This window comes from Emydura macquarii, unplaced genomic scaffold (assembly GCF_026122565.2).
Source record: "Emydura macquarii macquarii isolate MOO-44397 ecotype Brisbane River unplaced genomic scaffold, CSIRO-AGI_Emac_v2 contig_705, whole genome shotgun sequence".
In the NCBI taxonomy this organism is placed as follows: Eukaryota; Metazoa; Chordata; order Testudines; family Chelidae; genus Emydura; species Emydura macquarii.
In genome coordinates, this window is record NW_027130842.1 from 16,642,023 (window position 1) to 16,663,541 (window position 21,519).

Below are 21,519 nucleotides of genomic sequence, written 5' to 3' on the forward strand. Positions count from 1 at the left end.
GTTTGGAGTCAGATCTTCAATATCAGTGCCCGTTGGACTGCGCGTGTGCACCTCCCCTGCCTCGCACAGTGTGTAGGAAGTATATCTAGCACTGTGCAGTCCAGCTGCCCTCAGTTTCTTCTTTTCCACCTCCAGTTTGGAACGGAACCCTTAGGAGAGCCTGTTTTTGCTTTCTCCTTAGATAGTTCTACAGTAAACTCTCCCTTAGATAGATAGTTCTTAACTTTATTCCTCTTAAAACAAAACCAAAACCATTAGTATTAATTTCTTCCTATTACTTTATTTTAATTTCTACAACCCTTCAGTCTTTAGCATAGTGTAGATTTCCTTTTTTCTACTTCCCTTCCTTCCTGCTCAGGAAGCCATCACCTCACCCTTATACCTGGTTCTCCCAGGTTTAAGAGGTGCGTCTCCTGCAGGGCCGTCTTCCCGATAACAGACGGCCATGCAGAGTGCATTCGTGGAAGAGGAACATATTCCCCAGAAGTGCTCCCATTGCCTCGATTTGAAACCTAGAGCAAGAAAGGACAGGGACTTCAGACTTAAATTGCTCCTGATGGAGAAGTCCTTTCATCCAGCCTCTGACTCTGGCTTACACTCCTCCCCAGAGAGGCCCCCATATTTGTCAAGGGTAAGAAGGGAGCGGCTCCTCTTCAACTCCTGAGGCACAAACCCCAAGAAAGCTGTCCCTGGAGATCCGTGGTGTCAACTGCTTCTGACGAGGAGCAGAGCACTGCAATTAAACCAAGTTCCTCAGTCACTAAGACAAGGTTGAAGGACCCACCAAAGCACATTATCAGCTGTCGGCATCACCTTCTATTTGCAGTGACTGAAGTTGAGCCCTCCACCTCATCTGCGGCTTTGAGACTCTTTGTGGTTCCGAAACAGCTGACAGTACCGACCAAGACCTCGACACTGACCTCAATCTCTGCTATACCATTGGCTCTGGGGGAAAAACTCTGGTGCCACCTGCTGGCCATGTTGAAAACACAACATGGCACCATGTCTGACTGGAGCCATTGTTACCATATGCACCACAGGAGTACAGATACATATTTGATACTCCAGAGTCTCCACTCCTTAAACAAGACTTACCTCAAGTCTCACATGCCTCACTCTCTCTGACTGGATTGTCTCCCCCTTCCTGAGAGATGCAGAGGAAGAAGAGGAGTGCGCTGCATCTGTTGCCCCATCAACATTGGGGCAAATAGCTCCAGCTTTGCAAACTTACCCTCCAACGCTTCAGGGTACCCATTCCTGGTATGGTCCTCCCTGATGCAACCACACATCCTTCTTCCACCCAACTGGCCATACTGGGACCCTTGGGCCATGTATAGGGCTCAATTTGATAACCCACCAGCACAGCAGATACAACGTCCTCCATTTATCCCATCCACAACAATCTCATGACCTCTGGGTGTACAGCCTCCACAAGCACAAGAGGAAGAACCAGTGGAGGAGCATGAAGAGGAACATGATGACGATCAAGAGGAAGAGGCACCATTGGCACTGCACTTATCATCCTCACCTGATGAGGCCATCATGCCACCGCCTCCTACTGCAGACAGTGATTTTAAGCACTTTCAGGACTTGTTCCACAGAGTGGCAGATGCTCTACACATCCAACTGGAGGAGGTTAAAGAAAAGCAGCATTAACCGATTGACATTCTCCATGTTTCCTCGGCAACAAAAATTGCACTACCTATCAATAGTGCTTTACTCAAACAGGCCAATCTTTTATGGCAGACCCCATCCTCTATCCCCACCTACATACAAATGCACAGATAGAAAATACTAAATACCAGCAAAGAAGGTGGAGTTCTTGTTTTCAGACCCTACTTCAAACTCCCTTGCTAATGCGGTGCAAGAAAAGAACCAACAATACCAATTCTGACCTACCCGTCCCATTTGGGATTGGAAATGATTAGATTAATTCAGGAGAAAATCTTACTCCTCCACCACCCTCCAGTTTAGAATTTCAAGCTATGAGGCCCTCCTGGCAAAATACAACTATACTAACAACTCCAAATTGGAGGAGTTATGTCAAGACCTCCCAGAGTCTAAAAAGGAGCAATTTTTGCCCCTAATAGCGGAAGGCCATCTTATAGCTTGCACAGCTCTTCAGGCCTCCTTGGACTCAGCCGACACGGCAGCCTGATCCATTGCTACTGCCGTAGTAATGCGGCGAGCCTCCTGGTTACATCTCTCAGTATTTCCCAAGGAGGTAAAAACAATGGCTAAAGATCTACTGTTTGAAGGACAAAAATTGTTCTCTGAGCATACCAACGATGCATTACACTCTCTAAAGGATTCCTGAACTACTCTCAGATCTCTGAGTATATAGACTCGACAGCCAAAGAGGAGATCAGGGAAATACCAACTTCCCCCAAGATCGCAGCCTCAACCTTGTTACCTGCAGTAGCAGTTCGCCAACCAATGCCGCTGTCAATGCCCTTCCAATGATCACAATAATAGCAGACAGACTGCCACACAAGAGACAATGTCCCATACACTTTCCAACAAACAATGTTGAATGTATGGTTGAGGGCCCGAGAACACCCCACCTCGTTCCACCTGTCCCCACAATTTAGGATGTCCTAAATCTTGCCTGCATGTACTATATCAACGGGCAGGGCGGAGCGAGATCCCATTCTTTCTGTTCGGAAGCAATCAAATTATGGAACTCTTGTATCCAAAACAATGTCTCTGTTTTGTCTGCATACCTCCCCAGGCATCAAAACATGACCACGGGCACATTAGGCAGGACCTTTTCTCATGAACAAGAATGGGAACTAGACATGAGAGCATTCCAACCCATGTTCCATCAATAGGGCCATACTATTTGCCACCCAACAGAACACCTGTTGCCCCTAGTTTAGCTCTAGAGCAGGTCTGGGGTGAGGCTCAATGAAAGATGCTTTTCTCAAACCTGGAACACACTCTAGGGAACACACGACCCACATAGCCCTTCCTGCAGCCCGTTGGTGGCTCATGACCTACCATTTGGGAAAACACTTGTTCATTGTTGATTTGATCTTTGGGTCTATCCCTGGAAAATTAAGCCTGTTAACCTGTCTGCAGCCAGACAGGTATAGGCATTTCCCACTGCTCTCTTGTTTTTCTTGGAGGTAACGTTATTTCTAGTCATTGTTTCATTTCCTGCTTGTTTTTCCTAGCAGCCCCTTTTTATTTCAATCCTTGTAGTCAGACAGAATAACATCAAGTAGGTAAACTGAGGTACATGTAATCATAAAAATAGATCTTTCCCATTTTCCATACCATGTTTGGGCTGTGCTTTGACAAACAGGTTAATAAAAAGGTTTATAAAAATTTATAAATAATACTACATCAAAGTGTGTGTGCATGTAGTCTTCCTGCCTGATCCCCTCAAATAACCGAGAGGGAGGGCAATTCAACATATAAGGAATACTGACCATTATATTTTTCATTTTAGGGCCTCCAAAATGATGGTTTGGTTTGATTTTAATGTATGTCAATATATTAGGGTGAGGTAGAATTGTCTCACTGCCCATTGTATAGGCCTGCTGGTCATCTGGTGGTATCAACTGTGCATTTTTCCCAGTTATGCCAATCACTGCACTTTGTGTGTTTTATTTGCATAATTATTGTACACTTCCCTATGCTAATACATATTGGCACCTATTAACCAATCAAAGGGCATAGATTTGCATATGCCCTGTCTAGTAGTTTCTCAGAAGCCACACAGAACATACATCTCTATGCAACTTCTGATTAGCTCCTGTACCTGGCTGGCTGTCTCATATACCCAAGCCATTTGCAAACAGTGAAGGTGCTGCCTCAGTAGAAAGAGGAATTAAAATTTACATGAAAGAAGAAAAATATACTAGTAGAAAGCAAAGAAATGGGTCTGTCAAACTATTGAGGAAAATCAAGCATCATTTTAACCTCCCTCCTCCAACCCTGTTCCCTTTCCACAGGCTAACAAAGTTCTTGTCCCCAGACATTTGTGGTTTTTGTTGTTGTTTGTTCAGAATCCCAGTTTCCTCTCAATTAAACTATGAAACAGTGTTTATATATGATTTATTTATTTATTTATTTATTTATTTTGCAGCTATACTAGGGCTTATGCATAGCATAATAGGAGGCTGGGGAGATGAAGGTGAAGTCAGGAAATAAAACCGAGGAAAAGGAGATAATTAAAGGAATGGGTGAAAAGGAAGTGTGTTAGGACTGGTTGAAAAATGGGATGAATATTTTGCAAGAAAATATCTCTTTTTTTCATAGAAAAATTTAAAATGAGGTTTCAATCAATTTTATTGTCTGTTAAATTTTACCTTTTTAGGAATCTGATAGTTCATTTTATTGAATTTTTCTTTTTCAATGTGAATATATACAATAAATGTCAGTGTAATAATTTGATGATTTCTGTTAGATCTTTTAATAACTGTGACTTAGACTAAATAACCCAGAAGCTGAAATAGGTACGGTGGCCTCCATTTTCTAAATGTACAGTAATTAGCCTAAGACACAACAAGAAGCATTATCAAGTTACCATTTCTGTTAATAAACGTTGCCTCTTGTACACTGTTGGATAGGTTTGCACTTACCTGTCTCTATGAAGGACACCTCCATGGCTCAGTGGGATTTGATAGCTGATGTCACAGGGAAGACTGTGTGCTGAGGTAGTTCCTTTAGCACTTACTGCTAGTTTTGCAAGCACTGTGGCATACCATATGATAGTTCCAAAGCAAGGTCAATAACTTTTTATATCAAATGTTAGTTTCATTTTGGTACCATGCATTAGATCTCATTGAAGGGCATTCTGGTAATACGTCATGTAGCTTGCTCCGTGTCTCTCCTTCCTGCCAATTGTGACCACAAAAGCATCAAAAAATTTTGAAAAAAATGGGTACTGTGTTTTGAGAATCTTTTGTTCAAAAGGCCTCACATTTCCCTCATGAAGTCTGCCCCACCACATTTCAAGCCTATTTATCTATGTATGCGGAGGTTAGAGGCAATGTAAAACTAGATTTTTAAGAGAAATGTAGCTGCAACATTAATTATGGAGGGGCTATGTTTGCTTCAGAATATACAATGTAAGCAAATCAGTGCTACCATGAGAACTGTAACATTGTCATTTCTTGCCTTCTTTGTGTTCAGTTTGTAACTTTAACATTGTATTAACCTAGTCTCTTGCTTCTAAATTATAATTTGAATTTCGCTGTTACAATGACTGTATAAATCATTATAGGCAGAGTGGTAACAGTGCCTTATTATTAAGCTGGTTCAACACTTCCCGTTATACACCGTGTCTTCAGTTGCTTATAACTTTGCCAAGCTTTAACTGTTAAGCCCAAAATTTTTCATGCTGGGTGTCTGCCTCAGGTTGAATATTTCTGGAAAATTTCAGATAAGAGTTCAACATTTCCTTAGAACAAGGCTAGGGAAAAATGCATTGTTTTGCCGTTGTTTTTTTAAAAAAAAGTTTTGGTGACCTTTTCTTTAGGAAGCTCTAATATCACGATGCTTTGGAGCAAGAACTTTGACAGAAGCTTTGTCAGAAGGCTGGCCTTTGTGTCGGGGTTGTTTCTTTTGCCAGCCTCATGAAAATCCACTTGATTTTTATTGCTCAAACTGAGAGAAATTAAATATATAAATGGAAAATAATGAAAAGCTAATTCGATTTTTTTAAAAAGCATTGTTTTAATAATAGAATGTTAACTTCTTACTTGTTGATTTTGATTATTTTAAAGTAATATACTTAACCTGATATCTTTTTAAGTGAACATCTGAGGCCCCAATCCTGCTTTGTGAGTGACCCCTGCCAATCCCCATCGTGCAAAGGCCTGGATTGTAGCCTGTTTTTGTAATGGAGGATTGTAAGAAATTCTGTGGATGTATGATACATTTCTTCATGCTGAGATTGTGAATGGAATTCTTACAAGCTGCTCTTGCATTGGATTCTTGAGAACATGAGTGTGGCAGGAAGAGAATTTGATTAAGTCTGAGAATCCTGGAATCTGATAGCCTGACTTCCAAAGAAGTTGGTAATCTGCAGCTCCCATTGGTGTTCAGGATCTCTGAAATTCAGGCCATAAATCTTTCTTTAGTAATTAATTAATAGTTTAAGAATAACATGCATTACCTGGAATTCACTCTATCTACTTTTTTGCCTTATCTTAAGAGACCTAGGCCTGGTCAACACTAGAAAATTAGGTTGGTTTAATGACATTGGTAAGGGTATGAAAAATCCACACCTGAGCAGCGTAATTAAGCTGACCTTAGTCCTTATATAGACAGCTCTGGGGTGACAGAAGAATTCTTGACTCTCAGGGAGGTGGATTACCCATTCTGACAGAAGAATCCCTCCCTTTGGAGTAGGTAGTGTTTACAGTGAGGAGCTACAGTGCTGCTGCTCCTGTGGTGTTTTAAGTGTAGACAAGTTGTGACACTGGCCTCTAGGGGAGCCACCTTGAGATAGTTTAAACAGGGCAAAACTGCAAAGAATGGGGCAGGCAAAGCCCTAAATACTGGTGGATTTTCTTCAATGAGATATAAGAGGCCAGCAACAAACAGATTCTGATCACCTTACTGGTTATTCAGAAGATAAAATTACAGTTGCCTTAAAGCCATCTAGCTCTCTGGCTTTTACCCAGACAGCCAAGTCAAAGGCGTTGGAGGTTACTGAAAATCTTTATCCATCATATGTTAAAAAAAAAAAAAAAAAAAAAAAAATCTACCAATCGCAAAGGATCGGATATATTACCAAACAGGTCAATGAATAGTTCAGTTCTTACCCAAATACACGCTTAAAGCCAATGCTTATTAACTAAGCTAATATTTATTTAAAAAAAGGGAAGAGTAATGGTTAAAAGATCATTATACATACACAAATGAAAATAAAGTTCTTTAGTCAGTTTCAAATTAGAGATAACCAAGTTGCAAAGTTCTTAATTTGCAAAGTCGCTGGAAATTACCCAAACAGCTTGGGGGTCATCAGTTCTTGTTTAAAGCTTGCTTGTTAGAAATCCAGTCCAGAGAAATGAAGCAGCAAATGAAGACCAACATAGCCCATATGCAGAGTTTGTTCCAATTCTCCCATGAGAATTAGCAGGGCGAATCCAAACTTTCCCTGACAAAGGTTAGACAGGTTTGAGATAAAAAGGATCAATCCACTAGAGTCTTTTATAGATCCGTGCAGGCTTATTGATATTGTCTTGACAGCAGATATCACAGCAAGTAATCCTTAGGTGCATACTTGTGGCTTTGAAGTAACATCTCCTATTTTCTGTGCACATTGGTAACTAGCTACATTAGCATAAGGCAATCGGCAATTTACAACCATTCACAGGTATTTACTATTTAAACTTCAAAGAGAAATAAAAACATTAGTGTTGTTATATTCAAGTTCCATCTAAATGTTAATATCTTCCTTTGATTTTTGATTAACACAATATAGTGACTGGACAGGAACTATTTGGTTATATCGATAATCACTAGCAAGTTTATAGGTAATTACAGACACATATCTACTTCCAAACAATGCCAGATATAACCTTAAAATTTTAGCTATTTACAGTGAATGGCCCTAATTACCATTTTAAAAATGTCCTCAAAGGTTGATTTTGGGTTATTTCAGCCCGCTAAGCTCAACCCTTCCTAGCCCAGTATCACACAAGCTCTTACTTTGAAGCCTTAAAGATTGGGAGCTGTGAAATAAATGTAAATTAGGGTAGCAGTGTCAATGCACTTGGCTGTGCATGACTTTTTTGTGTTGACAAAAGAGACATCTTGATGAAAGATGCATGAGAGCAAGTGAATATTTTTCTGGTTGTCCAGCTCTGCTTAATACTGATCGTTTGTACAGGTTAATGGAAGCTGTTGGGAGATAGAAATAGTCAGTAGTTTGGCCCTGAAAAATGAAAGAAAAGCCAGATCTTGATTTTAAAATCTTAACTCTTAAAGAGAGAGAAACATGAGGAGTTAGAGTGGCCCAATAAATTCCAGTGGAGAAAATATTGGACCTTCCTTCTCCTGCCCGCAAGTCTGTTATGTTTCTCTGTTTAGTTTGGGCGATATACCGTATTTCCCCATGTATAAGATGCTCCCATGTATAAGACGCAGCTTAATTTTGGGGCCCGAAATTTGAAAATAAATGTATTACGGTACATCACCGGTAAGTACCACTGTATAAGACGCACCCAGTTTTTAGACCCCAAATTTTTCGAAAAAAGGTGCTTCTTATACATGGGAAAATACAGTAGATTAGTAACTTATTTACATCATCACCATGAGATTCACAATATCAGAGACTGTTAGGGAGGGAAACGGGGAAGGTACAAATATTCAATTACACTTCTACCACACCTACCAGTGCTAGAAAATATAAATATGTTCAGGACTAGTAAACTTTTCTAAGAACTGGTGTTTGACCAGTGATGAGAGAAAATATTTTGAGCCCCAAGATAAAATCTTTAGCTGGAGTAGATGGTGTGGCTTTTTATTATAGGTGGTGCAGGTAGTGATGCTTATAGTTAAGGATACCTGACACTTTTTCCAATATGAGACCCTGTTTTCAGTTGCTGATATACTTAAACATTTGTGGTGAAATTTTCCATGCTGGTGTCTGCCTAAGGCTGAATTTTTGGAAAAGTTCAGCTAAAACAGCTGAACTATCTTGGAGAAAGGTTAGGGGGGAAAAGCTGTTTGTTTTAGCTTTAAAAAGTAATTAAATAAAAAACCACCACCCACTGTGATCCTGAAAAATTTCCAAAATTTGTCCTGCTATGAGCATCTGAAAAGTCACTGATTTTACATTCTGAGTAGAGACTTGGAGTTTGACAGCCTAATTCTCCAAATGTTCTGTCTGTGCTGATCATGCTCCAGCCTCACATAGCTGCTATTGTGCGTTCAGACTACCTGTCCTCACAGAGCAGCTGAGCATGCTCCTTACCCAGGGGTGCAGAGGCTGAGCAGGACTTTCCCTGCAATTGCTCTTCTGGGCTGCTGAGGCTTCAGGCACCAGAACTGAAAAAGAGGAACACCCTCCTGGGGTTGTACATGTCCTCCCAGCTGGTGCCAAGAAAGAAGCTACAAGACTCAAGCAGAAGGTTGAGGAGTGGGGGAGGGGGAATAGGAATGAGGTGTGTGTGAGGGAATAGGAGTCCTCGAGGAGGAGAAAGGGGCAAGGAGCAGGAGCCAGGAAGGAAGGATGTGGTGGGAGCAGAAGGGTGCAGAGAACAGGGAGAGAGTGATAGGCACAAGCAGGGGGGAGAATGGCAAGGGAGCTGAGTGTCTGTGCACTAAATGAGGCAGAAGTGCTTCTGAAAAAATGGTGTGTGATCATGTAATTAAAAACTGTACCATAATGCATACACACTAGGGGGATGAATGAAGATCATACAGACAACCTGAGTTCTGGCATTTCCTAACTTTTGGGTGCTTGAACTTGCAACCTTAATGTTCTTTTCAGTTATTTAATGTAATTTCTCTGTGTGCGTGCGTGCGTGTGTAATGCACATAGATTTTATAGTTGGACTTTTCTGCTAGAGAAGTAGCTGTTGCTGTTAAGAAAAATGTACTTGAGCAATTGCTTGCTGTATCCCCTTTGCAGTTATTTCAGGTATTTTTATTTCTGCCTTGCAGTTCAACTGTTCATTCTGCTTAATTCTCTAATGAAGTCAGAATCTCTTATATAACATTAGGCATTAGTTTGTATCCGTGGAAGTGATGATACAAAGTCAGCCTTGTTACTTAACTGCGGAATCAAATGGCAAAAAACTATGGGTGAGGGCTGTGTGTGAGTCATTTAAAAAAATAACCTATTAGTTTTTATAAGTGGCAGACAAGAAATTGTATGAAAAGTCTGTACGAGGCTACTATATGTATGTTTGTTTGAAAAGCCCCTTTTAAAGGCATGGTATTCGTGCAGTTCAAACAATGCTATCATCAGTGTTATTCGTGTCTCTGTTGTTGATGTTTCAATGACGCCCTTTGGAGCAAATTAAAAGCAGGTCTGTTGTTTGCCGTATGATCTGTTGAGACCTGCATTATAGTACAGGTCCCTGCTGTCAACTGAAGAAAGTAATGCAAAGGGAATATTATTGAATTCAAATCTGTTATCTGTTAGGAAGAGCCTGGTGGGGGATGCAACTAACAGCTCTGATTCACCATTTCAAGGATCAGGATTGTTTACAGTACAAGCAGAGAATTTCTCTCTCAAACCATTGCTTCCTAGATTCTGATTTGAGTTTATATTCAATGCCAAGTTCCTTCGGCATCTGTCTGCTCTGCACTTACAAAAGTGTCATGGGATCTTTATTGCAGTGGCATACCATGGGTCTCCAGCACCGCGGGGGCCAGTGCTTGCATTCGCTTCTCCCCTGCCTCACACCCTACCAGATGGCACACCGTCCTACCAGATGGCACCGCCTCCCAGCTGCCCTGGGGGCAGTCTGTACCTGCAGGGGACACACTGCTTTCCTTTCCCTGCGCCCCAGGGACTTTCTGCCGCTCATGGTGGTGGCTCCCCCGGCTCTGGCCAGGCTCCACCGCCGCCCCCTGCAACTTACCCCACCACGTGGCACCCACCTTTCCTGCTCCAGCCCCGCAGCCCAATCAGATCCGGTGCCAGCTCCCCCTCCCGGGTAGGGTGGCCTCAACCCCCAGCCAGGGGGTAGCGGGTCAGGGAAGTTCTTCCTCCTGGTACCCCACAACTCCCCGCCTGCCCCTGGGCTCTGTCCAGCCACCCCTCAGAGCCTCCTGCGCCACCCACCCCCTGTGCGTCTCTTGTTACCTGCTACATTAACCCCCTCATCTGAAGGGCCCAGTCGGCGTCCCCCTCTGCCTGGCACACGGGGGCCATGGCCCCCTCCAACCGCCCCATCGGTCTGCCACTGCTTTATTGTAAGAGTTGGGGTAACTATGCCCTCAACTTTCCCTTTTCCACATCTGTGATGTAGTGTGCTGTGCAATAGTTAATTGCTTCCTCTCCATTCCAGACCTGGTTGCGTTTTGTATGTGTTTTGTATGTGTGTAGACTGTGAAAATCTTTGGGATCCTTTGGAATGAAAAAAGCTATATCCATATAAAATATTGAATCATAATGCTGAATCATTGCCACAATAGCTCTCATATATATCTCAAACTACATTTGTTTTTCTGTCTTGTTTTTTCACTGTATTTTTTGTGTATGCTTTTGTCTTACAGAATTGGAAGAATCCAGGATGTCTAGGCTTTGAAAAATAGACATTTTACTAGATTACCATAGTGAAGTTGAAAAGGCAGATGCTGTTCCAAGTACCAAGTTGAGTGAACTTGTCTACCGTGTGTATGTATATATATACACACACACATTTCCACAGCCACGCGGACTTGCTCTTGCACACTCCTGAGAGTTTTGCAATTGATGAAAATTAATTTAAGAATCAGATGGAGCAACTTGATAGCATGGAGATCAAGAGCCCATGGAAAGACATCTGCCACTAATGGTCCACTTTCCACATGGTCTTCACGGGTGAAAAAGGTCTGCAAGAAGAGGAAGAAAAAACACCCTCTGCACAGAACAAGCCTCACAAATACCTCCACAATCTAAAGGAATAATTGAGAGGGAGACAGAGTGGGGAGGAAACTGACTTTGACATTGCAAAAGGAACAATGAATTGTCTTTGGCACATTTTTTGCATTGGGCTCAGTAAACTGTGATTGAGTTTAATGTACTGGACTAATAAATAGTGACCGTTTATTGTGTGGTAATGACTGGAAGAAAATAAGTGCAGGAACAATGGGACAAGTCTGGGCATTGAACTGACAAACCTCATCTTCTGTATTGAGTTTACTGGGTCGTCGAACGTACTTTGCCCCTCCCTTTTCTTTTCTCTTTCTGCTTAGTATGGTATAAACTCATAAATGTTGTTCATCTAAAACAATCAGAACACTTCATATGTTTCCTTCATGTACAGCTGTGAATGTGGTCTTTTGGAACTATGAATCTGAGCTCTAGACAAGCCTCAAGAAGAAAGGAGCCCATCAAACAAGGAAGGAAAATATCTAGGGAAATAGTGAAACCAGGATGTCAGATTTCTAGTGTTGCTCCTCTTTCTTTCTTTTGTTGATTATTTTTCTTCCTCCCTCGAATCCTAGAAGAATCGCAAATGAGTGCTTTCTTAATGTGCTTTAATTCTGGCACTTGTTTTTGCAGCTGGGTGAAAAGTCTGATTCTTTTGTAGCAGGAAAAGGGGAAAAGGAAAAGAAAAACAGCCTGACGTATAGCCCTATCCTGAGGAGAGAGAACTTCATGGGTCACCTGAGGCAAACTCATCTGCTTTAAAAGCTAAAAGCTTAGAGCATTTTTGATTCTGCTAAATGAAAAGGGGTTTTTCTTTTTTATGCCCACGTGGCAGTGAGAAGTGGGAAAGCAGGCAAGATAGTGTGATAAACAGTTCAGGCTGTGTTGGGTCTCTGGTGGAAAAAAGAGCTGCAATGAAAATTGGACTGGCTTTGGATTGCAAAAATTGAATCCAACGAGTAGATTAGTACCGAGAAAGATTTCCCATCTGGCCTGGCACGGAGGTGCTTGCACAAGCTCGGGTCTGTTGTTTCGCACGGTTTGTGTGCCTTTTTTCCCTTTTATGCAATCTTTTTCAGCTTTAGCAGCAGAAATTCACCTGGTGGAGAAGTTATGCCAGAGGGCAGCTTGGGAAGGATGAACTTCATATATATCTACATGTATATGTGTGTGCGTGTTTAAATTTCTGCAACTGAACTTTTGAAGAAAATCTGACTGGAGGAAATCTTAAAGCCTTAAGTTACTTGAAACCTACACATTTGCAACTCTTTGTCTCTGGAATTGCATTACGCTAAACTGGAATCTCAGGCTGTATAAAGATTATATCAAATTGAGCAAAAAGCGGACTTACCACTTCTTGAGCGCCTCTTATGAAGTAGCTGTTTCTCCAAAGGATAAGTGCACCCTCACTCTAATGACTCAAAGATAAAATGAACCTGAATTTTTTTTTAAGTGTTACTTTTTCTTAGCCAACTGCCATTGTCTTTTATAGAGGAATTTTTCACTATGCATTTGGTGGATATTTATAAACACTGACCTGTCTTCTCCCCTCCAATGATCTATCCCAGGTCAGTCTTATCAATGAAAAAATTGATTTAAATTTTGTGCACTAGACATATTACTTTCTTATGTCACAAATTAAAGATCTAAAAAAGCATGTATGCAGCAGTGGAGCATGGGCCTGTTCTTTGCAGCGATTCCAACATCCTCTGCCTCTCCTGGAAAGGTAGAGTTCCCAAAAGTGAGAAGGAGAAACCAGTGTGCAGGAGGCGGTATTATGAGGAAGGCTGGCTGGCGACGGGCAATGGTAGAGGAGTTGTAGGGGTGACTTTCACTTCCAGCCATTGTCGGAGAGACCGGAACACCCCTCAGAGAATCAACTTCAATCTGAGGGGCCACAACAGTGAGGTAAGGGAACTACAGCTCACGCATAAGGCTTAAATTTAAAGCTAGCCTCGGCAGTAGTAGTAAAATGGAGAATGCAGCATTTCTGCTTAAAATTGGTGTGACAATGAAAAGGGTTGGAGGCTTGTGGTCTGAACCAAATCCCATTGGAGTTAGTGGAAGTCTTTCCAATAACTTCAGTGGACTTTTGGATTAGGCCCATAGAGAGGGAAGGTCTTGGGACACTGCAGGGAATGAATTTATTTTTGTTTGCTCTTTCCTCCTGTTCCCCTCCCCAACATATTGTAATCCCCAGGCTAGTTCAATAAATAAATGTGATGGATTTAAAGACTATGGTGGTGGTTTACACAATGTTAAGCTCTTGGTTGGCAGCCTAGTGAAAAGGAAGGCTATTGAGAGTAGAGCCTGGCTGTCTCCTAGAAACTACAAATGGAAGTGCCCTGCAGCAGGCTTGAGTGAGAGATGATTGGGAACTTCACAAAACACCCAACTGGAAACTGGTGATAAAGGATGGATGGGATTTTCCAGAATAATGCGGAGATGCTCTGCAGTAATTGCATGTAATTCCAGGATGGAAAGCATCACCTTTATTATAATGGCACTGGGATTTTTGCATTTATTTTTTTTTAAAGGGATATTTTTGGTTGGTAAAGATGGTAATGCACAACTGTGAAACACCAATCTTTCTGGCACTTATCTGTGACACTGCACCCTGCCTCATGCAGTCCCTGCTGTGCAAATGGCCTGGCATGGGCCACTGATGCCCAGAGGTACAAAGAGTGGAGTGTAAAGTATTGAGAGTTTCTGATTATAGATTAATGCTTGCTAGTAATCCTGCTTTTTGATTAGGTAGCAGCTGGAAGTGTCCGCTGGATAATATCTGCTGGAATTGGAAACTCCACTCTTAAATTGTTAGAAAGAACTGTATTGTATTTCCAAAACCTAAAATCCAAGATATGAAGCTATTTTAAGTATACTTAGTGATACATGTTAACTTGAGCTCTAATATGGACTGCTCTCTTGTCAAAAGTGGCAAAGACTTCGCTTGCATGCTCTTTTGTACTTGTTATGTTGAAAGTCAAAGCATGTAAAGGTGAATGACCTTGTTCTTTTAAAAACGAGTTAAATGATTTAAGATTCGACATCATTAATGCCTGCAGAGATGGGGCTGAGCCATAAAGTATGGATCAAGACTTTTCTGACAGGGTGTTTGTATCCAGGGTTTTGGTTTGAGGCCCATCTCTCTGTGTGTGCTCATGCCTATGGCCTTCAGTTACAAATACATTTTATATTTTAAACATGCTATATAAAAATAATTTCTATTACCCAAGTCTTCTCCTTCTTTCTTGTGAGTTTTCCCCTCCTGCACAATGGGAAGACTTGAAACAGTGTAGGACATTGTATTTTATGGGACAGTGAAGTCCAGTTGTTCAAGAGCAAACATAAAAACCTGGGACTAGGCCTTGATGTGTACCAGTTAAGTGAAGAAGACAATGATATTTCACATCTCCTCTCCTTCTCCTCTCCATTCCGAATTACTTTCTTTGGTCATTTGTCCTTTGTTTGCCCAAATGGCTGTGGTGAATTACTTTCTCTCTGGGCTCCTTCACTTTGATTAGTAACTGTAGTACTCAGTAACTGTAGTTGTCTAAAAATATTAAATTTGTTAGTCTTTAAAGTGCCACAGAACTCTCGTTGTCTTTACTGTAGTACTGTTGTAACCATAACGCCCTCTCCCCGTTAGCTGTAATTGGGCACTACCCAGGCTCTCAAATAAAATGAAGAGCATATTTTGTTTGTAATTTTTCTGATTTGGGATCTTAAACATGTTGGGCCCAGTTTGTTGTTGGGATTGTGCTTGGGCAAATAATGGCAGAGATCCCTGGTGAAATTGAGCAAATGACCAGGTTCCGGAAGTGCATAGCTCCACTTCTTATGTTAGGGTTACAAAAGGGGGCAGTGTAGCCTTAGAAGTGGCTGGTTCTGACAGGAAACTGGGAAGAGAGTGGCTTTGGCCAGCTAGGATTCTGTTAATTCAGGGGCTGCCATTAAGAAGTTCCTACTGGCCTAGAACCCCAAATGCTAGTGTCAATGAAAGCAGCCTCTCTGGGCTTGCCTGTCATGGGCGTGTGTACCAATACCTCTGCACTAGATACACTGCATTTGGCCTTCTTTAGTTTTCCTTTATGGGAAAATTCTGTTGAATTTTCTAGGGATGAAACCAATAGGGCTCTACAGAAATTATTTTAAAAAGCTATAGGATAGAATGAAGAATGAGATCTTTTCTATGGTGGGGGTTTTTTACCCAGCCTATAAAATTAAATTCTATAGGATGATTAAAAAATATTTATAGAAAATAACTTTTCTATCAAATAGGTCTCCGTTAGCTCCACTTTTTAAATAAATGAAGTTGCTGAACCATGGAAATACCCAAAATATTCACATCTTTAATATACGCTTAGGAAACATTTGGAATAAATTTTAATTGCAAGATTTTACTTTAATTGATTCTATGGCAATAAGTGGTATGAAACCTTCTGCAAAAGCCCAAGTGTACCAACAGGGTTGGGAGTGCAATCTGTAATTTTAATCTTGCCTTGTGGAGCGTTTGGAAACCTTTCAGCTCCAAGATATTTTCTTCTCTCTTTCCTTGTTTTTATGCTCTCATCCTTTCTCTTCCCTCCCCCTTACACAATGAGCAGACTGCTGATTTTGGAGGCACATCTTACTGTGTATGTGTGTGTCTAATTAAGCCTACAACTGATGCACAAAGCATGTGTGACAGGAAGGGACTGACTTCAAATTTAAGCATCTAGTACATAGCCATAGTTACTTGATGACTGGGAATTCCCCTGCCCAGCCCTTTGGGTGTCATCTTGTCTTTTGATTGTGGCGATAGATGCTTATATGTACGCCCTTTGGGATAAAGCTAGTACTGCATGTCAAATATTTATCTTCCTGACATGCACTGCTGCTTTATTATCGTGCACTGAATTATAAATGTATGGATTCCTGTAATGAATAGAGTGTAGGAGGTGAAAACCTACATAAACAAATGATATTGATTTGGGTACAATTTTAATTTCAAGATTATATTGGGGGCACAGCAAATGACCCTAGAGTTTCAATTTTGCTGTTTTTTATTCAGGGAAGGGTATGTAGAGCAGGTAAATAATAGCAGTGTGCTTTGGGGTAGCTTGAGAGGCCATTGTTAAATGCGTAGAGGAATTGGATGCCATTGCTGTGTTTTTTGATATTTTTGATGATCATTGAAAATGTTCATTTGAAAACCTGCTTTTTTGTACCCAGCATTCTCTTTCTGATTGTTCTAACATTCCTGTTAGTCTTGAGAATGACTACCAAGGGAGAGTTTCCAGTTAGAGGTTACTGACATGCATAGAGTGGCGGCTAATTTACTCACTGCTTAAATGACTCATGGAATCATACAACAATTGGATATGGAAAGGCTCTTCGGTGTGAGTCGTGGCTGTGTTTTATACACTTTTTACTGCAAGATAACTGGAGATTTAAAGGATAATTGTTAGAATTTGAAACTGCAGAGTGGCTGCCATCTTACTCTGACTAGCAAGCTAATGTTTTTGCAGTTGCACAAGAAAAAGCCTGTAATGAAATAGCCTGGTTCCATTTATTTTGTTGCAGATGTCAGCATTTGCAAATGCTTTGTTTTGTGACAGAGCTTTTGTTACCTTGGCATAACATTTTATGGGCCTGTTTCTCACTTACACTAAGGCTCCTTGACACCACTCTGGTACTGCAGAGGGGATTTAACATGGACCTACATGTAATGTATTATAGAAACAGAAAGGAATTAATGGTGAGATTTTTCTGAAGTGCTCTGTGTTGACCTAACTCTGCTCCCATTGACTTGTTGGGTGTTTTACCATTGACTTTGGTAGGATCAGTTAGGCCAACTGACCACTTTTGAAAATCCTACCCTTACTTTTGTTTCTATAGTGAATTAAGGACCAAGGGTGAAATCCTGGCATCATTTAAGTCAGTGGCAAAATTCCATTGATTTCATTGGGATTTCACCCCAGGAGTTTGAAATGCACTGTGCTGAATATCCTTCAGTTCCATTCTGACCACAGAGGCACTGCTGTGGCTACTTCCTTTATGGTATGTCTACAGAGCAGCTGGGCACTTGCTTCAGCCCAGGAGGACAGACACAGGCTAGCTCTGCTTTCGCAGTGTGGCGGCGGTGACTTGGGTTAGCCACCCGAGTATGTACTCGGGGAGGGCGGGGGGGGGAGTGGGGGTGGTCGGGGTCGGGCAGGCTTATACTCAGCAACAAGCCTGTGGCGCTGTGGCCGCACTTGCTATTTTTAGTGCACTAGCTTGAGGAGCGCTAGCATGCTTTTGTCTACTTACACTGGGAAGCATGCGTACAGCTGCTGTGTTGAGATGCTCTTAATGCATGCCATCTTGCCTAGTATAGGAGATGCTTGTGAATTTCCTTGTGTTCCATTGTTCTTACATTCTTTAAATTTGTTTTGTGTGTGCGCGTGCACACATTTTTCTTTCAAATATGCAAACTGCAGAGTGAATGCACTTAGTAAGATCTTGTACGTTAACTAGCATTGCTGAGTGATAGCCTCACTACATTTTAAGTTCTAAGTATATGCCCACACAGTGAAACCAGACCACATGCTAAATACATTGCATTTTCGTCAATCAAAAATTGCTGGTTGTGTTCAGTAAAGTAGAGCACCCTTTTCAAAATAGCAGAACTAATTAACTTCACAGAAGAGGCTTTAACTAGCTGTAAAAATTCTAGTTTTAAAAGACAACTTCACCTGTTTTTCCACCCAACTGCTTTGAGAATTAGTAGAGAATCCCTTCTCAGCGGGATTGTAGAGTGAAATGTATTTTCAAATACAGATTTTAAAAGGATACAATCAATATAAAAAACAATTGAGTTAAATCTAGCTTCAGGTATTATGCCTCTCTTTGAGTCCCTGGCCAATTTTTATGGTTTTAGAATCACGTTTTCCCAATTAAAAAAAAAAAAAATTCCCCTTTTGCTGTTTGAAGGATCCAAACAAACAGGAAACTGACTCTTCCCAAAGGGGTGTTTGATGCACAAAGAAAATAAACTGAAAATTAAAGGAAAATAGTTTTTTTCTGCAGTCATTCAGTGTTAGTCATTGTAGGTGTTACTTGTAATACTAATAGGTTGAAAATGTTTATATCAGAGTATAATTTTTAAGTTGTCCTTTTTCAACTAGAATGGGCCTTTTTGAGCCGAAACATTAGTCCTAAAAAAGAAAGGTGACACAGGTTTTGACCCTTGACAGGTCGATGCTTTGTACCAATCCTGATTGAACACTCTTAGCATGTGAATAGTTAAGAACTGGGATGAGGTGGGGAGGAACCATAGGGCTGCCTTAGGGCTGTGGAAGGCTTAGATGTGCGGCAGGGGAGTAGAGATCTCTCCATCGGCAGCTCATTCCTGGAGCTATTTTGGCCGAGCAGGAGAGAGGCAGAATACTTCTGGGGATGAAGAGAAAGGGCAATGTGTAGGGGAGCAGATCAAATGTGTGACCTGACCCTGGGTTGGGCACAGTGGTCTTTCTGGCATTGCTTACACTCAGGAGGGCCAAGCTCTGGGATTGTAGTGAGATAGGGAAGGGGCTCCTTGAGCCTTCTCCGTATCTAGCACCTTTCTGGGGAGCTGTAGTCTGACCTAGAATGTTTTCAATTTTTTTAAGTCAGCATTAAAGCTGATTAGAAACTGTTTTCATTCTTTTCTGTCAGGTTTCCATGCTGCCGGTGTCACCAGAGCCGACATTCTTCTTAGCAAGCTGGCCACCCTCGTAATGGGTTTATTGACAAGTATTTGTTGCAACTACAAAGCCTTTTTAGTAGGAGAGTTAACTTGTGATCTATTCATTTTCTTCCACCTCACTTGTTAAAAAATTTGGCACCAATCCTGTTATTCCCTGTCACCACCCTCAGAGATCAGCCTGCGAATATTAGATATATGGTCCAGTCCCTTCCTCTTCATCTCTTGTCCAGTATATTTAACTCTAATTAGTCTTACTCCCTCCAAGTGTCGTTTCCCTCCTGTTTACTTTGACCTCTTCTTGAGTCATCATAGTCAGCTTTTGTCTTTCAGTCCCCTTCATAAAATTCTGCCCCCATCACTCTTGCCCTATAGCATTTTAACATCTCTACAGCTTCCCTTTGCCTGTTTCCTTCAGCCTCTCCATAAACTCTGTATTTTCCACCTCTTCCCTCTGCAAGTTCAGATGTTTTCTGTCTTCAGCTGCCACCAGCAGGGATCTCTTTAGAGGAGCCTAGAGCCAAACCTGTATTGTGATAGTATCCTCTTTAGCATGGAGCTTAAGGCTGTTGTCACACCAGTAAGATACTCTATTAAGGAAAGAATGTGGTGGTCCCATATTCTATGTGGGGGCTAACCTATTGTCTCCACAATTGCTGGACTTCTTGGCCTAGTATGCCAAAATGAGATCCCACAAACTGACTATGGCAAGCCCTAATGCAGTATTCCAACCTCAAGTACTCAGAAATCATGAACCAGGTGTCCTCAATCACAAAATGAAAAAGCAAACATTTTTGGGGTCTTTTTATTTTTTTGCCTTCTGGTTTCTGAGCCTTTAGGGAGCACCCGAGTCAAATTTTCAGTCTTTTCTCTGCAACTGTGAGGACTAAAAATTTCCTTTAAAAACTGAAAATGGAGATTCTCCCCACATCACATGCTGGGGCTTTAAGAAAAGCGCTGAATACCTGTAGACTCGCAATAAAACCACAAAAGCTCGCAACACTGCTTTGCCTTGCTGCTTTGAAATTGCTTTTGCAGTTCATGCATACACAGTGTATTTCCTGCAGACTGTTGGTCACCCTAATCAATATATTTCGGTTTAAAAAGATGTTACCAAAAAAAAAAAAAAAATCATTTTAATGCACAGATGGAAGAGAATCCAAGGAGAGGAAGTAGAGAGGGTATTTGATTTGGGAATAGGATTATCAGGTTTTAGAAATAAGTAACTACGTTTTTAAGTAGGTTGATATTGTCCCTTTAGATTTCACTGTGCAGTAATATAGTTTAAAAAGTCTTATTGGCAGATAATGGATTCTGCTTAAATAAGAACTTTAGAACTGGATCAGACTCTCAACAGCTTTTCCATAAATGTACCTGAAACCTTTATTCATATCTCATTGTTAAAAGATACAATGTATACAGTTCACGATTTCAGTGCCTGGAGGCTTTTTCTATCACTTAAATTGCAATAAAGATTTGTTTCTGGGGAAATATACATTATTCGGCATGGATATTCTAATGTATTAAAAGAGAAAATGTACTTGTTTATTTTAAGGAAGCTTATTAGGGAGCCAACTATAAAGCTAGCAAAATTACTAGCAGATTGCTGTTTGCTCTCAGAATTTAGATGAAAACAGTCAATTCTAACCTCGTTGTGTAACTTTGTAAAACTTTAATAGAAATATACACAAAATATATTGAGCATTCAAATAGCACAGAAATGAGGTGTATGAGCTATGGTAATTAAGATAATGGATAAGATAGGTACTAAAAACTATAAACACTTCACTGTGTAATTACAAAATAATTGCTTGTCAAGTGTAGTGGGATTGTTTTAGGACAGGCAAAAAATGTATAGATGCTTGTCTTTGGGCAAGCAACAACTGACCCCTGACAGCATATTTATGTGCATGTTTAAACTTCTAGGGGAGATATAAATATTATGTTTGGTTTAGGTACTGCTTTAAATAGCAATAGCCTTCCTTTTTAGCCTCCCAAAAATTGAAAAAGGAAAGGATTGAATGGAAGAAACTAGTGTTTCATTTTTACTTTGAGGACGTTCAAAATCCAGTTGCAGTTTTAACTGTAAAAATTGAATCAAGATACTCCAGTTGGAATTACCTGCGAAAAGAGTACCTTGTAGAAAAATAACATTCTTTATTATATTTCTCCATTCTTTCCACATTAAGAAGATGAAATGTGCTGTAGAAATGAAATAAGCATGGAGTTGACTTAATTAGTGAAGAAAATACTAGTTTACTTT

At 40.9% G+C, this 21,519-nt stretch overlaps 1 protein-coding gene across 2 annotated transcripts in view; it reads left to right on the forward strand.

Moving 5' to 3' along the window:
• Nucleotides 1–21,519, forward strand: part of TULP4 (TUB like protein 4) — a 245,722-nt gene that overhangs the window by 27,079 nt on the left and 197,124 nt on the right. For both annotated transcript variants that reach the window (XM_067542484.1, XM_067542486.1), the window contains one exon: nt 11,191–13,456. In XM_067542484.1, the coding sequence (XP_067398585.1) occupies nt 13,205–13,456 (252 nt within the window). In that variant the 5' untranslated portion in view covers nt 11,191–13,204. The remainder of the gene's footprint in view (nt 1–11,190; nt 13,457–21,519) is intronic.